We start from the raw sequence: 17963 nt of genomic DNA, 5'->3' as shown, positions 1-17963 counted from the left end.
AGGCACTAACCAAACAAACCCTCGTGTCAAAGAATGTGGAAAAGGAGATTAAAACTGAAAGGAGTGGCAAAATCTTCTAAATCTGGGACACCCCACAGAGCATACAAACCCCCACAAAAACAGGTATAATCAAAGACCACATTGCAGGGAAAATCTTGTTGAGATGGGATAACTCATCAGTCAGATTCAAGGCACCTGGATTATGACATGCCAATAAGGTTATGAAACAGCAATGAGCTCAAAATAGAAGATCCAATGTGAAAAACCAAAGAAATGTTGACCAACTGCCCTTTGCCTGGTGAGGTACGAGCCTATTATAGAAACATTAGACGGAACCATCATCAACTAGCCCCAAGGAACCAAAAGGAATTGAAGGAAAGTCCATTGAACTGCACAAAGTTCAGAAGTTAATATAGAGGGAAAGAAAACACTGCTCCCAAACCCTCAGTGCTGATCCTCCCCCAAGAGAAAAAAAGCATCCATAAAAGATTATCTTCCAGCCAAGAATGAGGAAAAGTAGTACCCATAATTATATTGCTCTAATTTAACCACCAATCAAAGCTAATCTGTTTCAAAGGATGCTAGTTATGATAGGGATAGTGTTACACTACTATTGCAGAAAGGATTCATTTGAATTTTAGTTTGCACAAATAAGTGGGAGTAAATAGGCAAGTGGAATAAAAAAGCCAATATTAACATTAAAAAAAATAATAATTCCTCTTGTAGGACTTGTAACATACTCCTTAAAAGAAAAAAATTGAAAAACTCTTGTAAAAATAAAATATCTTTGAGGTGAGTAAATTCCCAATCACTCTAGGAATAAACATCAAATATGGGCTAAGAAAACTATACAAAGAACACAACTTTCAGGAAACATTTACAAATTACAATGAAACAACCATTTGGGCTCTTACAGCATGAAAGAACACAAAAAATTTCTTTCTGAAGTGCATGATGTAGTGCCAAGAAATATTGTATCTCTACATATTTCAATAAAACTTTATATATTATAATATACATCAATGCCTATTGAAAATTTCTTTGCACATTAATTTTGCTGAAATATCAACATGAGCACTTTTATTTTTTGGTCTCATATGTTTCCAAACATCACTGTTGGCCCTACTGTTTACAAGAAATGGTTTTTCTTCTGCTCCTCCTCCATTTTGTAATAAACACATCTTTAGAAATAATTTAGCATAGTCTCAAAGCAATAATGTTAAGTATCTAACAGAAATTTGACTTTTACATGAGAGTAACTGAAAAAAATAAGCTATTTTAAATATTCTGTAACAAATCTGTAACGTTCCTTATAAAAAATCAAGATATTAATTGAGTATATAAATAGTTTTAATCTCACTAAAAGTACATTTTTCCTGTAATGACCAAAATACTGATGATTTACTTACATGCATTAGCTCTTTAAAATTTTATAACTGGAACCTTAAAACTGTCATCAGACTACCATTTACTAAATAATTACTTCAGTTTTATTCATAAAAAACATGGAAAAATTTAACAGAGTCCTTCTGTATTGTACAAGTTTTCCACCAAACCTCTCAAGGAAGATAGTGGCTTTAGTAGAGAAAATATCAGCATGTTTTTACATAATTGCCTCCTTCCTCATAATCGTTAAAATCTTAAGAAATGCACTGAATCACACACACATATATACATACATACAAACAATATAATCTGTAAGAGTTTTTGTTCATTAGCACTTTATCTCAGCCACTTTTTTTGTGTATATTTCAAGAGTTGCTGTTTGTCACTTTTATTTGACAGAAACTACAAAAATAGTGAAACTGATTATCTGACAATGATACAAACACAAAAAAGTTATGTGTTTATTGTTTAACATTATTGTTTATGCATGTTAACCATTGGAACTGCAATTGTGTTTTTCTATGTGACATTTCAGTTTTCTATATTAGCATTAAAAATTTAAAACTTGTTTAAAAAATTTGACTGTCTCAAGCTCCACTTCTACGGACATATAAATTGCACAAGTTCATACATGTTAGATTAGAAAAGATTAACAAGGAACATTAAAACTATCAAGGTCTAGCCATTTCAGGGCATGCCTGACTGAGACATGGACACACACACAATGTGCAGCTAACATTTAGTTAACAGTAGCTATGACAAGAAGTGCAATGTAACAAAATCTGGAGTACGTGCTTCAACTTCAAAATTCAAATGTAATTAAACAAAGAAGCATTTGATCATCTCTCAGATACCTTTTCTTGGAGTGGAGGTCACATTCACTCTAAATTCACTTACTAGAAAGCAGCATAAATAATTTGATCATTTTGCAAATGAAAGAATCTGTCTGTGATGTCTCTAAAAAGTTGCAATTTGTGCAAACTACTAGGTTTTTAAACACCTTGCTATCTTAAGTGATTAATGATGCAGTTAGTCTATTCTCCCCTAAATAAGTGCATATTTATGTGTAACAAGTATTGAGTTTAGATACACCATCAATGTAGTTTAAAGGTAAGAAAAATTAGGACTTTGTCTTGAAAATAGAGGAAAGTAGCAAACTTTAGTGTGTGATGCATCAAATATGCAAGCAAAACAATACCACAATTTGCTAGTGAAATTGTTTAATGTGAAACCACAAATGTAACAGTTCTACAATGTAATAATATCTATGCTTATTATAATCTTTATGGAAATTATTTACAGTTACCACAGAAAGAGTTCGTACTCCTTCATCGTGAGTAGTTTTTTTTCCTCATAACTTAAAAAGTATCATGATTAGGGTAATGAAAGTGCAGTATATAATATATATCATACCAACACACATCTATATAAATTTTTATGTAAACTGAACAAACAACAAATACACTGTTTATAAACAAATAACCAAACATACAAGGGGCAGAAAGTGTTCATGCATCTACTTTAATGATCAGATGTGTAGCCTTTCAGGTGAATTACTTAGTGCAATCTCTCCTCATAGTCCTCCATAATCGTTTAACAGCACTCGACTGGTATTTTCTTCCATTCTTCTTTACAGAAGGCCTCCAACTCTTGCAAGTTTTTTAGATGACACTGATGAGCCCTGGTCTTCAACTCATGCCAAACATTTTCACTTGGGTTGAGATTGGGCAACTGCAATGGCCACTCTAGAACGCTTATATGATTCCTCTGCAACCAGGATTGCATATATTTCGATGTGTGCTTAGGGTCATTGTCATGCTAGAAGATCCAATAATGTCCAAGCTGCAAGTTCTGAGAATCATTCTTGATACAAGTGCCTAATATATCAACGTACTCTTCTTTTTTCATGATTCCATTGATGCGGTGAAGGCTGCCTACACCAGAAGAGCTGAAGAACCCCCTAGCATGATCGAGCCACCTCTGTGTTTAACAGTAGGAGCAGTGTTCTTTGGAAGATTTCATTCCCTCTTCTTACGTAAAATATAGGGAACAGCATTGTGGCCAAAAGCTCGATTTTAGTCTCATCTGACCAAAGAAAAATCTTTTAATAGGTTAAGGGTTTATCTACATGCTTTCTTGCATACCTCAATCGTGCTTCTAAATGAACAGGCTTTAAATATGGAGTTGTACGAGGACAACATGCTTTGAACCCAAAAGAGCGTAACATGTTCATAACTGTAGAAGTGTTCACTTCAACCCCAGTTTCCCTTACCAGTTTCTGTATGTCATTACGTGTTAAATGAGGGTTCTTACTAACTTCTCTGAGAACCTTCCTCTTGGTTCTCTCTGGAATTTTAGTGGGGCGTCAGGAACAAGGGAGGTTAGCAGTTTATCCTGTGAGCTTAAACTTGGAAATTATGCTTTGAACAGTAGGTTTCAGCACATTAAGTTATGTAGCAATACCAGAAAGAGACAAACGAGACTTGTATTTTACAATAATCTTTTTTTTAAATCCCTAGACAGTTGTTTTCTGTTCGTCATGACGACCAAGCAGATAATGACGGAGATGACGCTAAATTGCCGGAAGTACATTTTTTGCTGGCTAAATTCAAATAATTATGAACACAGTGTCTAGTTCTGGAATGATATAATGTATAATGTAGTTTATTTGCCAAACTAAACAAAATGTTTATGGGCATATCAGTTTTTTCACACATTCTGAACTGTATGAACACTTTCTGCTCCTCCTATTTATGGTTATTTGTTGTTTAATTTACATAGAAATCTATGTAAATGTGTGTTAGTATAATATTTATAATATACTTCTATTAGCCTACTTGTGATAATTTTTAAGTTATGAGCAACAAACCACTCGGGATGCAGGGGTACAAACACTTTCTGTGGTAACTGTATAAAAGAAACCACATCTAACCACTGTTCATTTTTATGGTCTACATAAACAAATGCCAGTACATGTGTGTGTGTATCTGTGTCTTATACGATTCCACATTTCTTGATCAATTAACACCAAACTTGACAGTGTAATACATGAGGAAGGCCATAGAAGGTGAGGGGAAGGAGGTTGGAACCCAAATAATTTCATATTGATAGAATTCTTTGAAACAAAATGCCTTTCATTTCAGTGTTAGCACCTTATGATACTTATAAAAAAAAAATAAAAGCACAATTTCCTATCCTTTGTAACAAGCAAGTTTCTATTCCATCCAAACAGGTACTCCAAGAAGCATAAAAATCAGACCTGCACAAACACACTTATGAAAAAAACACTTATATGAAATATGAAGAGAATTAAAATTAAAACTTTTTCAAAGCAGAACAACTGGACAAGTTATATCAAGGATGCAATAAAACGATACTTATCTTTTCATTTGCTGTGTTTTATCTGTTGAGATTTAAAATTTCAACTAAAAAAAACACCACAACAATAATGTAATATCTAAATAACCTATATACTAACATGAAAATAAACCAGTTCATTATTATATGACAAAACATCAAGTCCTAGGATCAATAACCTATGCAAACTGAGTCCAAACAGGACTTCAACAGTGCAAATACTTGATACTGCCTTCTAACTTAGAACAAAACTAAACATCTACGCTGTAATGAATATAGGTAACTGATAAACTTTTATTTCTTATTAACAATGATCAGAAAATACAGTTTCATTAATTGGGTACCCCCACTTTATTAATAATAATTTTGCCTGTAAACACAGTTGTAGTATGCTATTACAAAACTACTAAGGCAAGTCCATATACTTCTATTTGAATAACTTTTTGTTCTTTCATAAAATTTCACACTTTAAACTTTATGTACATACTTTTAGCTCATCTTCAAATCTTTTTCGATCAGACACAGCCTGATTTAGACGTGACTGAAGATCCTGATTCTGCACCTCTGAATTAAGGAGTTTCTTCTCAGTTGCAGCAAGGTCTTTTTCTTTCTTATTCAACCTGTTAATTATTATTAATTATCTCATAAAAAAAATTAATTGCTATAATAATAATAATAATTTTAGTCTTACATAACTGAAATATGAATTTTCACACTGGGTTACTTCAGAAGTTTAATTTAGAGCTTATTTAAAAATACATAGAATCGAGAAGAGTATATTAGTAAAGCCAGAATAAACTACAAATTTTCTCATATTTTCTTCTGTTAAAACCAAACTGATACAAATTTGACTAATCTGGATATTCTTATCTATGCAAAAAAAATCATGAAGATAATGTTCTTAACTTTTAAAAAATATATACTTATACACACAAAAAATAATTTTCAACAAGTCTAAAAAATCTTAAAATACTGATTTCAAGTATCATAAAAATATATGGTGCCTAAGATACAGAATGAAATAGATCTCATATTTATATGCAAAAACGGCTCGTTTGGGCTGAGAAAACACTTTACATAGAAGAGCGAACAACGTTTCGACCTTCTTCGGTCATCGTCAGGTTCACAAAGAAAGAGCCGTTTTTGCATATAAATTTCTCAACAAGTGGGTTTCTCGTCATCACTGAAATAGATCTCAAATGGATAGCACTATATTTCTCACAATATTTTAATAAATTCAAATATGAAACTGTTCATACCATGAACTGTTCAAGTACCATCAATCAGCATTTCAAATGTTTTTATGTACTAAGAAATTAATTATCACTGACAAATTGCATATCAAACACTAAAAAAGCTAACAAAATTTACTTCTAAGCCAGTGGTTCTTAACCTGGGTTCAATCGAACCCCAGGGATTTGGTGAGTCAGTATCAGGGGTTTGGCAGAGGTCAAGACACACACACTGTGTGTGTGTCCCTTCCGTTCACCCCACTCGTATGATTCGTGATGTCATGCTCCACTTGGCCATCACTGGCCGCGGCCCGATCATGTAACATCACTTGGCTTTGATATCTGTGTTACAGGAAACTTTGTGCAGTTAGCAGTCAACTTGTGACTGTAGTAATCGTGCATCATTTGTGATCTTTTTCCTAATCTTTCAGTCCCTTCATACTATGTCGAGCAAAACCAGAAAGTGGTTGGACAAACATATACAATATGCAGGGCTTATCCTGGACTAAATTTTCTGTAGCCAGGCTATAAGCCAAATGATTTTTTTGGTAGCCAATTTTAGCCAGATAGGTTTGATCCATATCTAACCCTCCAGCCAGTCACATACAATAAGACAGTCAAAAAATAAATGACAACTAAGTTCTTATCATACATTTTATTTCAATGATTTTATCATTTATCAAATTTATTATAAAACAACAGTTTCACAGTTACAAAGTTCAATATTTTTCACACACAAATCATTACAATAATGACATGGGAAGACGAGTCACTAAATTAAAAGTAACTGTTATTACATGCTGCTAAACAGGGGTCTCTCTAGACTTGCAAACCAGGGAGAAGTTTTGCTCTAATTTTACAAAATTATGGAAAAGTTTACAGTCAATAGCATTCTTTTCCTCGAGCTTACGAAGGGTGAGGTTTGGTCTGTTTTGGGAGACCACTTCTCCCAAGTCTCTCTAGTGAGAGCCCTGCTTAATAAAATATATATCATCACTCAAACTAAACTTGACAAGTTTCAGTAACATTCATGCTGAAAATCTGAACACAAATTCATGACAAAATAAAAAATATATACATGCCCTGAAGCATGTGATTTTGTTGTGCCTTAATACTCATTTACAGTTACAACTGGTGCCTTTGTTTCAATGATTACATTAGAAAACGTCTGTTCTTTTTTGTACTCCAGATCTTAAAGGCACATTTAAAATCAAAATTTCCAGTGTTTGGACCATCTATTGACAGACACATGATATTTTCCAGGTTTCTAGTACTCATTGAATTCCTCAGACACGTTTTTATCAAATTCTGCTTACTAAAACCTCTCACAATCAGCTGTTGAAACTGGAGCTACCAGCAGTCTCTCTGCCAGTTCTGCACTCGCAGGAAAGGACTCTCTGTATTTTACTGTAGAAACATTTAATGTCTGTTACAGACTTGCTTCCACTTTCAAAAGTAGATCTAGCAAATTTTGAAAATGATTTCAATTCTTGTTTTGTTCCCTCGTGGCCAAAGGTCGACAAATAATCATTGATTGTGTCAATGTCTGTGTCTTTAAGCAGTAGGTTGAAGAAATTTTTGAGGGAAGTCAAAATATCTGCATCATCATTACCTGAAAACCTGTCATTCAGACTTCTTATCATATTTTCTATGAACTTATCACATATGTTTTCTGCCTCAGACCTTTGAACTGAACTGTCTCTTATGGTATGCCCACCAAACTGAAAAGTGTACAGTCCATCTGAACCTAACTGAGGCTCAGTTGGCACTTCAATCAGAAATTTTGACAGCATTTCACCAGATTTGTTTTGTTTCATTTCCTCCAGACACTCAACAGTTGAAGCAAGCAGTGGATGAACTTCAGAGAAATTAAGATTTTTCCTCTGAAATGATTTTGACAAAATGGCTAATGGCTTCAAAAAATCAGCCAAGTAATGTGACACATACAGAAATTTGAATGAAGTGATGGGTTTATACAAGCTAAGAGCTTTACCAGAGGTCTCTTCCATGAATACAGACACAAAGCTGGAGTCGTTGGAAAGCAGTGCATCTACTGCACCTTCAAAACTTAACCACCTGGTGTGAAAAATCTCTTTAAACCTCTTTTCTTCTGCATTACAGTCAAAGTTCCCATATTTTTTGGCGAGTACTTAAAAAAGTTAAAGATGGAATTCATAATATCCTGGTACTTGACAAGATATGGTATGCTGTCAGCTCCTGTTGCACAACTCAAAGCTAGTCTGTGAGCTATACAGTGTGTGGCTAGGACACCTGGTACAAATTGCTTCAGTCTAGTAACTACCCCAGACCCAACCATCACAGCAGCACCATCAGAGCTGACACTACATAAATTTTCACTTCAATACCCTTCTCTAATAACATACTAATGACTTTTGTAAAAATGTTCTCAGCATTAGCTTTGTAAAGTTCACAGATTCCAAGGAAATAGGTCTGTGGTGTCACTGTACCGAACTGATCCATCTCTAGTACATGAATGCAGATGGGTTATTGATTTTTATCTGCTTACCGTATACTTGCATTAAAAAAACGTTGATGTAGTGAACCAGTCTAGTATTTTGTAAACAAACAGTGTTTCGCTGGTATATTCACCAATTACAATTTTTCTTCACCAAAAAACAAAAATAATAGCCACTGGTGAATATGGCGAGCGACAGCATGAGCCCTGAATATGGATTCACGTGTATAACGGAACATGATGGATGTCAGCATCCTCAATGCATGATTTGCAATGCCAAGTTGAGCAATTATAGTCTAGCACTGGCAAAACTAAGAGAACACTCCCTAAAGCTGCATGGAGATAGGAAATACAATAACACAACACTTGCTGCATTCAAGGTAAAGAGAGCTAGGTTCGATGGAAAGGCTACTTTGCCTGTTCTCGGCTTTGTACCCATCGACAAAGTGATCCTCACAGCATTGTACAAAGTTGCATACTTGATTGCAAAGCAGGGCAAGCCACACACCATTGGTGAAGCACTCGTAAAACCAGCTGCATAGAAGATAGCGAGTATCATGCTGGGAAAAGCTGCTGAAAATAAGTTATCTCAAATTCCACTTTCAAATGACACCATCAGCAGAATAGATGACATGAGCAATGACATCTTGGCTCAAGTAGTTGCAGATCTGATTTCAAGCCCAGCAAATATCAGCCTTCAACTCGACAAGACCACAGACATTTCTAATCTAAGCCAGCTTGTTGTATTCATGCAAGAAAGATGAGATAAAAAGATTTTTTATTTTGTAAGCCTCTTACAACAACAAGTAAGGCAGCCGACGTGAAGAAACTTGTGGATGACTTCTTCAGAGACAATGATCTTTTGTGGGATATGGTTTCTGCTGTTTGTTCAGACGGAGCTCCAGTCATGCTGGGACAAAACTCTGGTTTTGGTGCGCTTGTGAAAGCCGATGCAACACACATCATTGTAACGCACTGTGTTCTGCACAGGCATGCGTTGGCAACAAAAACCTTGCTGTCAAAACTGGCAGAAGTATTAAAAATTGTCCTGGAATGTGTGAAATTTGTGCAAAATAGTGCCCTGAAGCACTGCATCTCCAAAGAGCTCTGAAATAGGCTCTGAATTTGAGGTACTTCTGTACCATTCTAACATTTGGTGGTTATCTCAGAGAAAGGTGCTGAATCGCGTTTTTGCCATGTGTGTGGAATTAGCCCTGTTTCTGTGAAAGCACCAACATTGTCATGCAGATTGCTTCGAAAAATCTGAGTTCATTTTCATTTTGGAGTGTATGGTCGGTATCTTCAGCGCTCTCAATCAACAGATGCAGGGCAGTGGAGTCAACATCATTGAAGCACAAGAAAACCTGAAGGCTTTTCAAAAAAAGCTACCATTATGGAAACGAGAAACAGAGAATGATAACTTCGCAAACTTTCCCCTGCTGGACGAGTCTGTAAGTAAGATCGAAGATGTGTCTGAAATTGGAGACTTTTCTATACCCGGGGAACTGAAGCAAGTAATTGCCATGCACTTAGATGAACTTGCAAATTCTCTCAACGGATACTTTGCCACCAGAGAGTCGTATCCAGCATGGGTGAGACAGCCGTTCACTTTTAGTGTTGCGACAGCAGATGCCAATGATGAATACCTCGAAGAAATCATTGAGCTTCAGCAGAGCCAGGTTCAACAGCAACTTTTCAGAACAACAACGATCTTAATGTTTTGGTGCCACGAAATCGTAGAGTACCCTCTTTATTGCTAAGAAAGCCTTTGAGATACTCATATCTTTGGTACAATGTATCTTTATGAGCAATCCTTTTTGAAGATGGTAGACATAAAAATGAAGAAAAGGAACAGATTTTGTTGTGAAAATGATAAGAGAGTGGCACTTGCAAAGGTGAAGCCACACATTTCTGAACTTGTCCCTGAAAGGCAACAGCAAAAGTCACATTAATTTGCAGTAAATATTCATTGAGTTATGTTTTTGTGTGAAATTCATGTTTTGTTGGTTTTGTTCTTTGATCACAGTGATATTATGTGCAACTGATGCATGGTTCATTTTGTGCACTAATAAAATGTCTACTTACGTTTTGAATTTGAAAAAATCACATTTTATTTTTCCAATTACGAAGGGTTCAGTGAATGCAAGTACAAAACTTCCAGGGTTCAGTACCTCCAACAAGGTTAAGAACCACTGTTCTAAACATATATGCTACATCACATAAAATTTAAAACAAATTCAGTGTTCATGCAATGAGTAGATAGAGATATGCTGAACTTCTGTACTTGTTTACATTCTTCTGGTGCAGTATTTACAGTTATAATTTGTAACAGTAAAGAATCTTGCTGCTGTACAGTCTTCTGGTGCAGTATTTACAGTTATAATTTGTAAGAGTAAAGAATCTTGCTGCTGTACAGTCTTCTGGTGCAGTATTTACAGTTATAATTTGTAAGAGTAAAGAATCTTGCTGCTGCACTGTGGATTTTTAAATATACATTACCTCTATCAAAACAATTTTCTTCCAAAATAAAGATTCTAGGTAGCTTTAAAATTATGACCAAACTACTGTGCTAACTTTCAGTACATTGTTTGAGATAAAGGAGAAACTTCTTGGCTCCCACTGAAAGTTAACATATTTCTTACTTGAAAATGTATTTCTCATACACTCACCTAATCACATAATTTAGCTATCTCACTCAGCTCTTGCATGAGTTCCACCTGAAAGACTTGCACACAACCAGCTTTGTGAAAACACTCACTTATGCACACTAACTCCCACCTATGCAAGTGGAAATGAGTGAGGAGGTATCAGTGAGAAATACATTTACAAGTAAAGAAAATTTAACTTCCTAAATAGATACTTATGCACACAGTTTAGCTAGAATCACGTGTTGAAATGTTGGACAGAACAGTGCACAGATTACAGAATAAGCCCTCCTTCAGAGAGCTTCTAAAGGAACTCCATGGAGTGTAACAATAACAGGAGCACACCAATGAGACCTCATCTTGTATCTTTCAGTGTATATTCTTTACCAGCACAGGAAAGATGAGAGGCAAATAAGATAAATATTTGTTGCTTAGAAGGGTGGAAATGACACATGGCTATTCAAGTACTTGCATGGAAGAAGTCAGACAACCAATTTGTGTAGTTGAGGCTTGTTCAAATCAGTTCCTTGATCCAAAGCCAGCTGCAGGAGTGAGGCACATTTGTAATGTAAGAAATACTGGTAACAGCATGTTAACCATGATTCTAGTGAACAGACACTGGCTACAGTAATGTAACTGCTTGTTAAAGCCCAAGCAGTTAACTCTATCACCATAGGCTTAGTCTATAAAAAAAACACCACATGACCTCTTTGTACTTTTTCAAAGTCTTTCTAGATTCAGTACTTTTAATATAGTGTGTAGATATTCAAAACATTTGGCAGTATTTCAGTTAATAACTCTAACAAACAAAAATCATATTCTTTAGTGGAGTATTTTTAATAAAGTAAAGAACTGTCCATGAATACACTGAGTATCTATTTTGAATAGTCTATGTGCAATGTACTTTTCATGTTAAAATTTAAAATATGTTAAAATATCTCAAAACTCTTAAACTAGCTGTAATCCCTAAGACCTCCTTAATGTATTTCAAATGTGTATTTTCAGTAAGATTTGATAGTTTACCTTTTATTTTTTTACTCTAACTCAAAATGGTGATATCAGTCAATCTGTCCAACCTCATAACCACCAAAAGAAATATAAATTACCCTTTTTCTCTTTCTAGAATAGCTTCATAATATAACATTAAACTGCATTTGTTTTTCCTAAGTAGCTCCAGGTTCATAACAGTATACACCTATCTATAATTTTACTTAATCTAATTTAACTAACTAAAAATATCCTTTTCACATTTTAGTTGTTTTCATAATTATACTAAAAATATAAAAATGAAAACCAAAAAACAATACTTACAAAATCTTTTTCCATGTTTTTAAAGAGAGTTAACCCTAATTGTTTTCATACTAATCACAGTACTACAATTAATAATCTTTATTTAACCAACTAATGTTCCAAACAATATAGACTAATAACATGTAAAAAGTAGATAAATTCCCTTACCTCTCAAAACCTTTTCTAGCTTTCTAACTGCACAACAAATTCATCCAAGCCAGTCATTAACTTTCTCATGAAAACAATGTTCATTCTGTGAACTGTTCAGAACATAATGTTATACAACACACAATTTGATAGATAGAAACCTTGAGTTTCTATTGGTTATTGATAATATATAATTACAAATAAGAGTGACCTATTAATGAATTATGAAAAAGAGGATGCAACAGGTGAGAATGGCAGGAATGGTCCGATTTTCTATTTGATAGCTCTGTAACCAAACAAAGTTGAAGATCATAATAAATGTGGTTTGTCCAAGGTAATGGTGCACAAACTTTTTGAGTCAGGGGCCACAAAAAGACTTCTCGTAACTGTTGAGGCCACAAAAACGTGAAGAATAAAATTGTTCCACAGTTGTTTCACACAAGATGGACATCACATTTAAGATCACACAAATAACGATCACATCAAAGAGTATGCACATTATTCTAAGAAATGTTATGATACATCAACCATCACAAAAACAGTGCAATGGATGGTGCTGCATGTCATCTATGAGCTTAGAAATGTCCGGCTTGATGTTTGACGTTGAAAGACACAAGACTGCTTCCAGATGATCATCAGTCAACTGACTGCGAGTGTTGTTTTTGTTCAGTTTCATATGTGAGAAAGCCTGTTCACAGCAGTATGTGCTGCCAAACATGGTGGTGTGGACAAGTGTGTTCTCTTTCAGACTAGCAAATGTATCAGGCAACGTTTCCGTAGAAGTCAAGCAAACTGTTTTCTTAGTAAATAGCACGCAGTTCGTCAGATGCCTGGAGATCAGTAAGTTTGATCTGATATTCTGCTGACAAATCATCCACTGACACACTGAACAGATCAGCTAAAAGTTTCATCAACAATCTGCATTGGTCAAAGTCATAAAACGATGAGTTGAAGGATTAAATCGAGGTATCTAGCTTCCCAACATAAACTTGTGTGTCAATGTCCTGATTCTTCTGTAGCTGTGACTGAAAAGTAGGAAAGTGCACGAAGTTGTCTGATGCTGCCTGCTGCCAGAACAACTGCAACTTTGTCATGAAAGCTGACAGACGAGCTGATTTTTGCCTTGCAACTTCAAATTCAGATAATTCAAGTGTTGTGTCATGTCGACCAGAAAGGTATAATCAGCTTGCCATGTTGGATCAGTCATGGAAATCACTTCTGTGTCTTTGTTCTTGCTTCTGAGGAATTCTATCACCTCATCAATCAACTCCCAAAATCTTCTGAGCATCTTCCCTTGGCTCAGCCAGTGTACTTCACAGTGATACACAAGGTCACCATAGTCTGAATCAATTTCTTCAAAAAGACTTCGAAACTGACAGTGAATGAGCCCTCGTGATTTGATGAAATTAATGGTTTTTTGTCACTAATGCCATGAGTGCCTAAAACCAAGTTCTTTACTGCACAGGTTCTGTTGGTGAAAAATACAGTGCAACTTCACCAACTGTCTGTTCTGCTTTCCTCGGTGCTTCATCAACAGTGCTACCAGCCCGCTACTTTCTCTGGTCATGGCTGATGCTCCATCAGTTGTCACACTTACCAGTTTCATGAAATCCAATGAAACACTACTACACAGTGGTACTGTCTCCTCGAATAGAGCAGACCCAGTTGTCTGACCCTTCAAGGAACCCATGTTGATCAGTTCCTCTGTGATATCAAACGATGACACACCACGAACAAAAACTAGCAGCTGTGCTGTTGAACTGATGTCAGTCAACTCATCTGCTGCCAAAGAGAAGTAAACAAAGTTGGCTGCTTTATTTGTAAGCTGCCTTGTCACGTCTGCTGAGAGGTGTGGAATTTTTCATTGAACTGTCATACGATTCAAAGCCACCGTCTGTAGTTTGCGAACTGCTTCCGGACACAACTTTTCCAATGCAGTAATCATACATTGCTTGACAAAATCACCATCAGTGTACGGTCGGCCAGATTTTGCTATCATCAACGAAATATTTCGTAACTGACCTCACATGCTGCACCAAAATCTGCTGACTGTTTTGAGAAAACGTTCTGCTGGTGATTCAATTTGAGCTGTTCGTTCATCACCAAAAACACTGTGGAAATCTTTATGCTTCGATTCATAATGACACATTATATTGGACACCTTTGCCATTGCTACTGTCAAATGACAGAGCAGACAAATCACGTTCTTCTGTTGTTGAACAAAACAGTATTGCGCAGTCCAATCATCATGATACTGCCGATTTTCATCGTCAACTTTTCTTTTACGATTAGCTGCCATTTATGTTACGAAATAATATCAAAATAGGGCTCATAAGTAAATCTCAAAGAACAATTGGGACGGAAATATTAAAGCACCAATGCTTAAATGTCTGTGCATTAACAAGATTTGCTTATTAAATTTTCTTTATTGCTCAACATATTAATATGGAACCATCCAGTATCTAATCTAATTCATATTCTTCTATAGCACTTAATCTTCATGCAGACGTGAACTTTCTCTGTTTGACTTTCCCGTTGGACATAGCGGGCCACTCAGTGACTTGTCACGGACCGGACTTTGTGCACCACTGGTCTAAGGGATGACAATTTTACAGAGTGTAATTTACATTTAATTTCATACCTTTTTGAGAGGTGGTGGATAAAATAGGGATGATGACATGCTAACAGAAAATACGTATCACACTAAGAGAAATTCAAAATATTTTAAATATTGCTTTGTAGAATTAAAAACTTAAAACTTATATACTATTAAAATATGGCTTATTAGCTAAACGTTTATGATATTCTAATTACTATAGCATAAACAAAGTGGTTTAATAAATTTCTGAACCTAAGACACAAAACGTTGTGTCTTTACAAAAAGTAAAGAATACTCGAGGCAATAAAGTTAAGTTCCAATTGGAAGAAACAGTTATATGTGCTGAACTTGACAAGAAAGGAAAATTTACATAGGGAAGACCTGGAGAATGTGCCTAAATTGCCATCAGTCCTTTTGGAAAGGTCTTTTGCTGGAAACAGTAAAATCCTATGTTTAAAAGCAACCAAGCATGACCCAGAGAAGCAGAAAGACCACTTCTCTAATGCTGTTTTTTCTTTCATGGTAGTTCATGGAATAGGTATGTTCTGGATAAGAAAAGAAATGAAAAAGAAGCACATATAACACAAAAAAACCTCAAACAGTCTTGTAGAATACACCATCACACAGGAGCGTGTGTAGAATCAAGATGGATGGCATGAGCCTGTTTCATTGTCCTTGCTCAATTGTGAATTTTGGATAAGTATATCCTCAGAGGCAACACTAGCCTAGTAGTGGGATCTTACTGAAGGAAAGAGAGATTCTGAAAGGAAAATGGTGCATATTCTACTCAAAGACAATGAGATGATAGAAAAATGGTGATCTGTAGAAGCTGAAAACCACCAGAAGTTAGTGATGGGTGTATGATAAACATTCACATTCCAACATGGAAAAGGTCATCCAATGGCTGGTAAAAAGAAAAAAAGAACAGGGTGTCAAACAGAATGCAAAACAGCCTTGACATAGAAAGGAAGAGGGAACAAAGTTCATGGTAAAGAGGGATCTCAGGATAGGGACAGAAGAGGAAAATGGAACTCTTAAAATAAGAGGTGCATGATAAGGCATGCAGAACTAACCAACAGTATACAGTAACCATGCTGGATCTAAACAGCCCAGAAGATGAAGGGAAGAGAGACAAAAGTATGGTTTATGGCCAAAGAAAAGAAAGAAAATACTGAACCACAGAGAGGAAAAGAGAAGTGTGGTGAAAGAGGGTGTGAGTAGTGTTTAGGGATAGACATCTGAGCAACAGTGAACATAAGAAATAAGGAGGAGAGAATAAGTATCAAATGGGTCATCCATGAGATTCATCAAAACTCAAGGTTTCAATCAGGTAAAAGAAGAAGGTGAGGACAACAAAGATGATCGAAAGTGTGAAACAAAATGAAGAGGGCAAAATAAAAAATGAATATTGGTACTGAAAAAGAAAAAAAGCCAAGGATAAAACAATCTGACAACTAAGAAAAGGTGAGACCAAGAACCCTTCAAAGAACAGGCTGGTAAGAAGGCAAAAATGTATGCACCTGGAAGAAATGGATGGTGGGAGGACCTATGACAAAAGACCTGCCAACAATAGCAACAGACAAATACAGTGGAAGGATGAGAAAAATGCAATGGTAGTTTAAAGTCCACTCCAATGGACAACAGACTGGACAAATTTCATGCATAAAGGCAAAGGAAGAAAATTTCTGTTAAGACAGGAAATGAGAAAGTGCATACCAAAAAAAAAGTGATAATAGTGGAATAAATGAGAGAATCCAATTAATAAGCATACTGAGGGTAAGGTAGTCATATAAGTGCCAACAAGAGGGCACAAGAAGACTAATAGCATATAAATCTGAGGTCAAGAAGGATTATAAAAGAGAGAAGAATAGAGTAACAGGTTAGATCATGCCTAGAAGCCAGAGCCAAAGTAAGAGGACTAGAGGACTGTAACAAAGGATGGCCAAAGTAGAAAAAGGTGTCACAGTGTCCAACCAAGAGTAAACCCAGAGGAAGGTATGTGGGTGAAGAGGCTATTTTATTGACAGAAAGAAAAGACTGCAAGTGAGGATAAATGAAAGGAGAATCTAAGAGTGAGAACCATGATAACACAACTAGCTGCAGACAGTAATTTCCAAAGATGTGCATACTACAACAGATCAGCCCCCTTGAGATCCAAATCTTCTATGTAATCACTGACTAGCATGGCAAGTCTGATGTCAAACCAAACCCAATCAAACAAGAGAAGGATGGAAAGACAGAAGAGATATATAACAAGCAGGGGCCTATAATGAGACACAGAAGTAAAAGGGGGGTTTAGAACAGTCAAATAACCAAGGATGTTAACACGTATTGATAGTGAACAACTTCAGTCCATGATTTAGTTGAATCAGGAATACCTCCAAAAACAGGAAGGTAAAGAAATGGAATAAGGCAGGGAACTTGTAAAAGAGAGTTGACTACAGAAACTGCAGCACTTCATTTCTAAAAAAATATAAAGTGAGATATTTGCCATCAAAATCTTAGAAACAAAGTTCACTTTAGGGCTAAAAGCTGTAAAAATAGATCTTGCCTTCCAAAAGTCCAGAAATTTTTATATTCCTGTTATATTTAGCATAACCCTTAGCACAAATAAAATGGGAAAGAATGCTAGATGCCATAGTGAAATTTATATGCAAAACCGGCTCGTTTGGGCTGAGAAAACACTTTACATAGAAGAGCGAACAACGTTTCGACCTTCTTCGGTCATCGTCAGGTTCACAAAGAAAGAGGTAACTGACCGGAAGCTGACCACATGTTTGAAAGGGGTTGTGTAACTGTGTGTCGAAATGTAGAGGGCGGTATTAGATGTT

The 17963-nt window shown here is 35.7% G+C and overlaps 1 protein-coding gene across 1 annotated transcript in view; it reads right to left on the bottom strand.

The window, feature by feature from the left end:
- LOC143240513 (lamin Dm0-like) overlaps positions 1-17963 on the bottom strand; it is an 88368-nt gene that overhangs the window by 56183 nt on the left and 14222 nt on the right. The window contains exon 3 of the mRNA XM_076483047.1: positions 5231-5363. Coding sequence (XP_076339162.1) covers positions 5231-5363 — 133 coding nt within the window. The remainder of the gene's footprint in view (positions 1-5230; positions 5364-17963) is intronic.

The sequence above is a fragment of the Tachypleus tridentatus genome, chromosome 13 (genome assembly GCF_004210375.1).
Source record: "Tachypleus tridentatus isolate NWPU-2018 chromosome 13, ASM421037v1, whole genome shotgun sequence".
Lineage (NCBI taxonomy): Eukaryota > Metazoa > Arthropoda > Merostomata > Xiphosura > Limulidae > Tachypleus > Tachypleus tridentatus.
The sequence above is the reverse complement of the archived record's forward strand: the minus strand, read 5'-3'. Positions and strand labels throughout refer to the sequence as shown.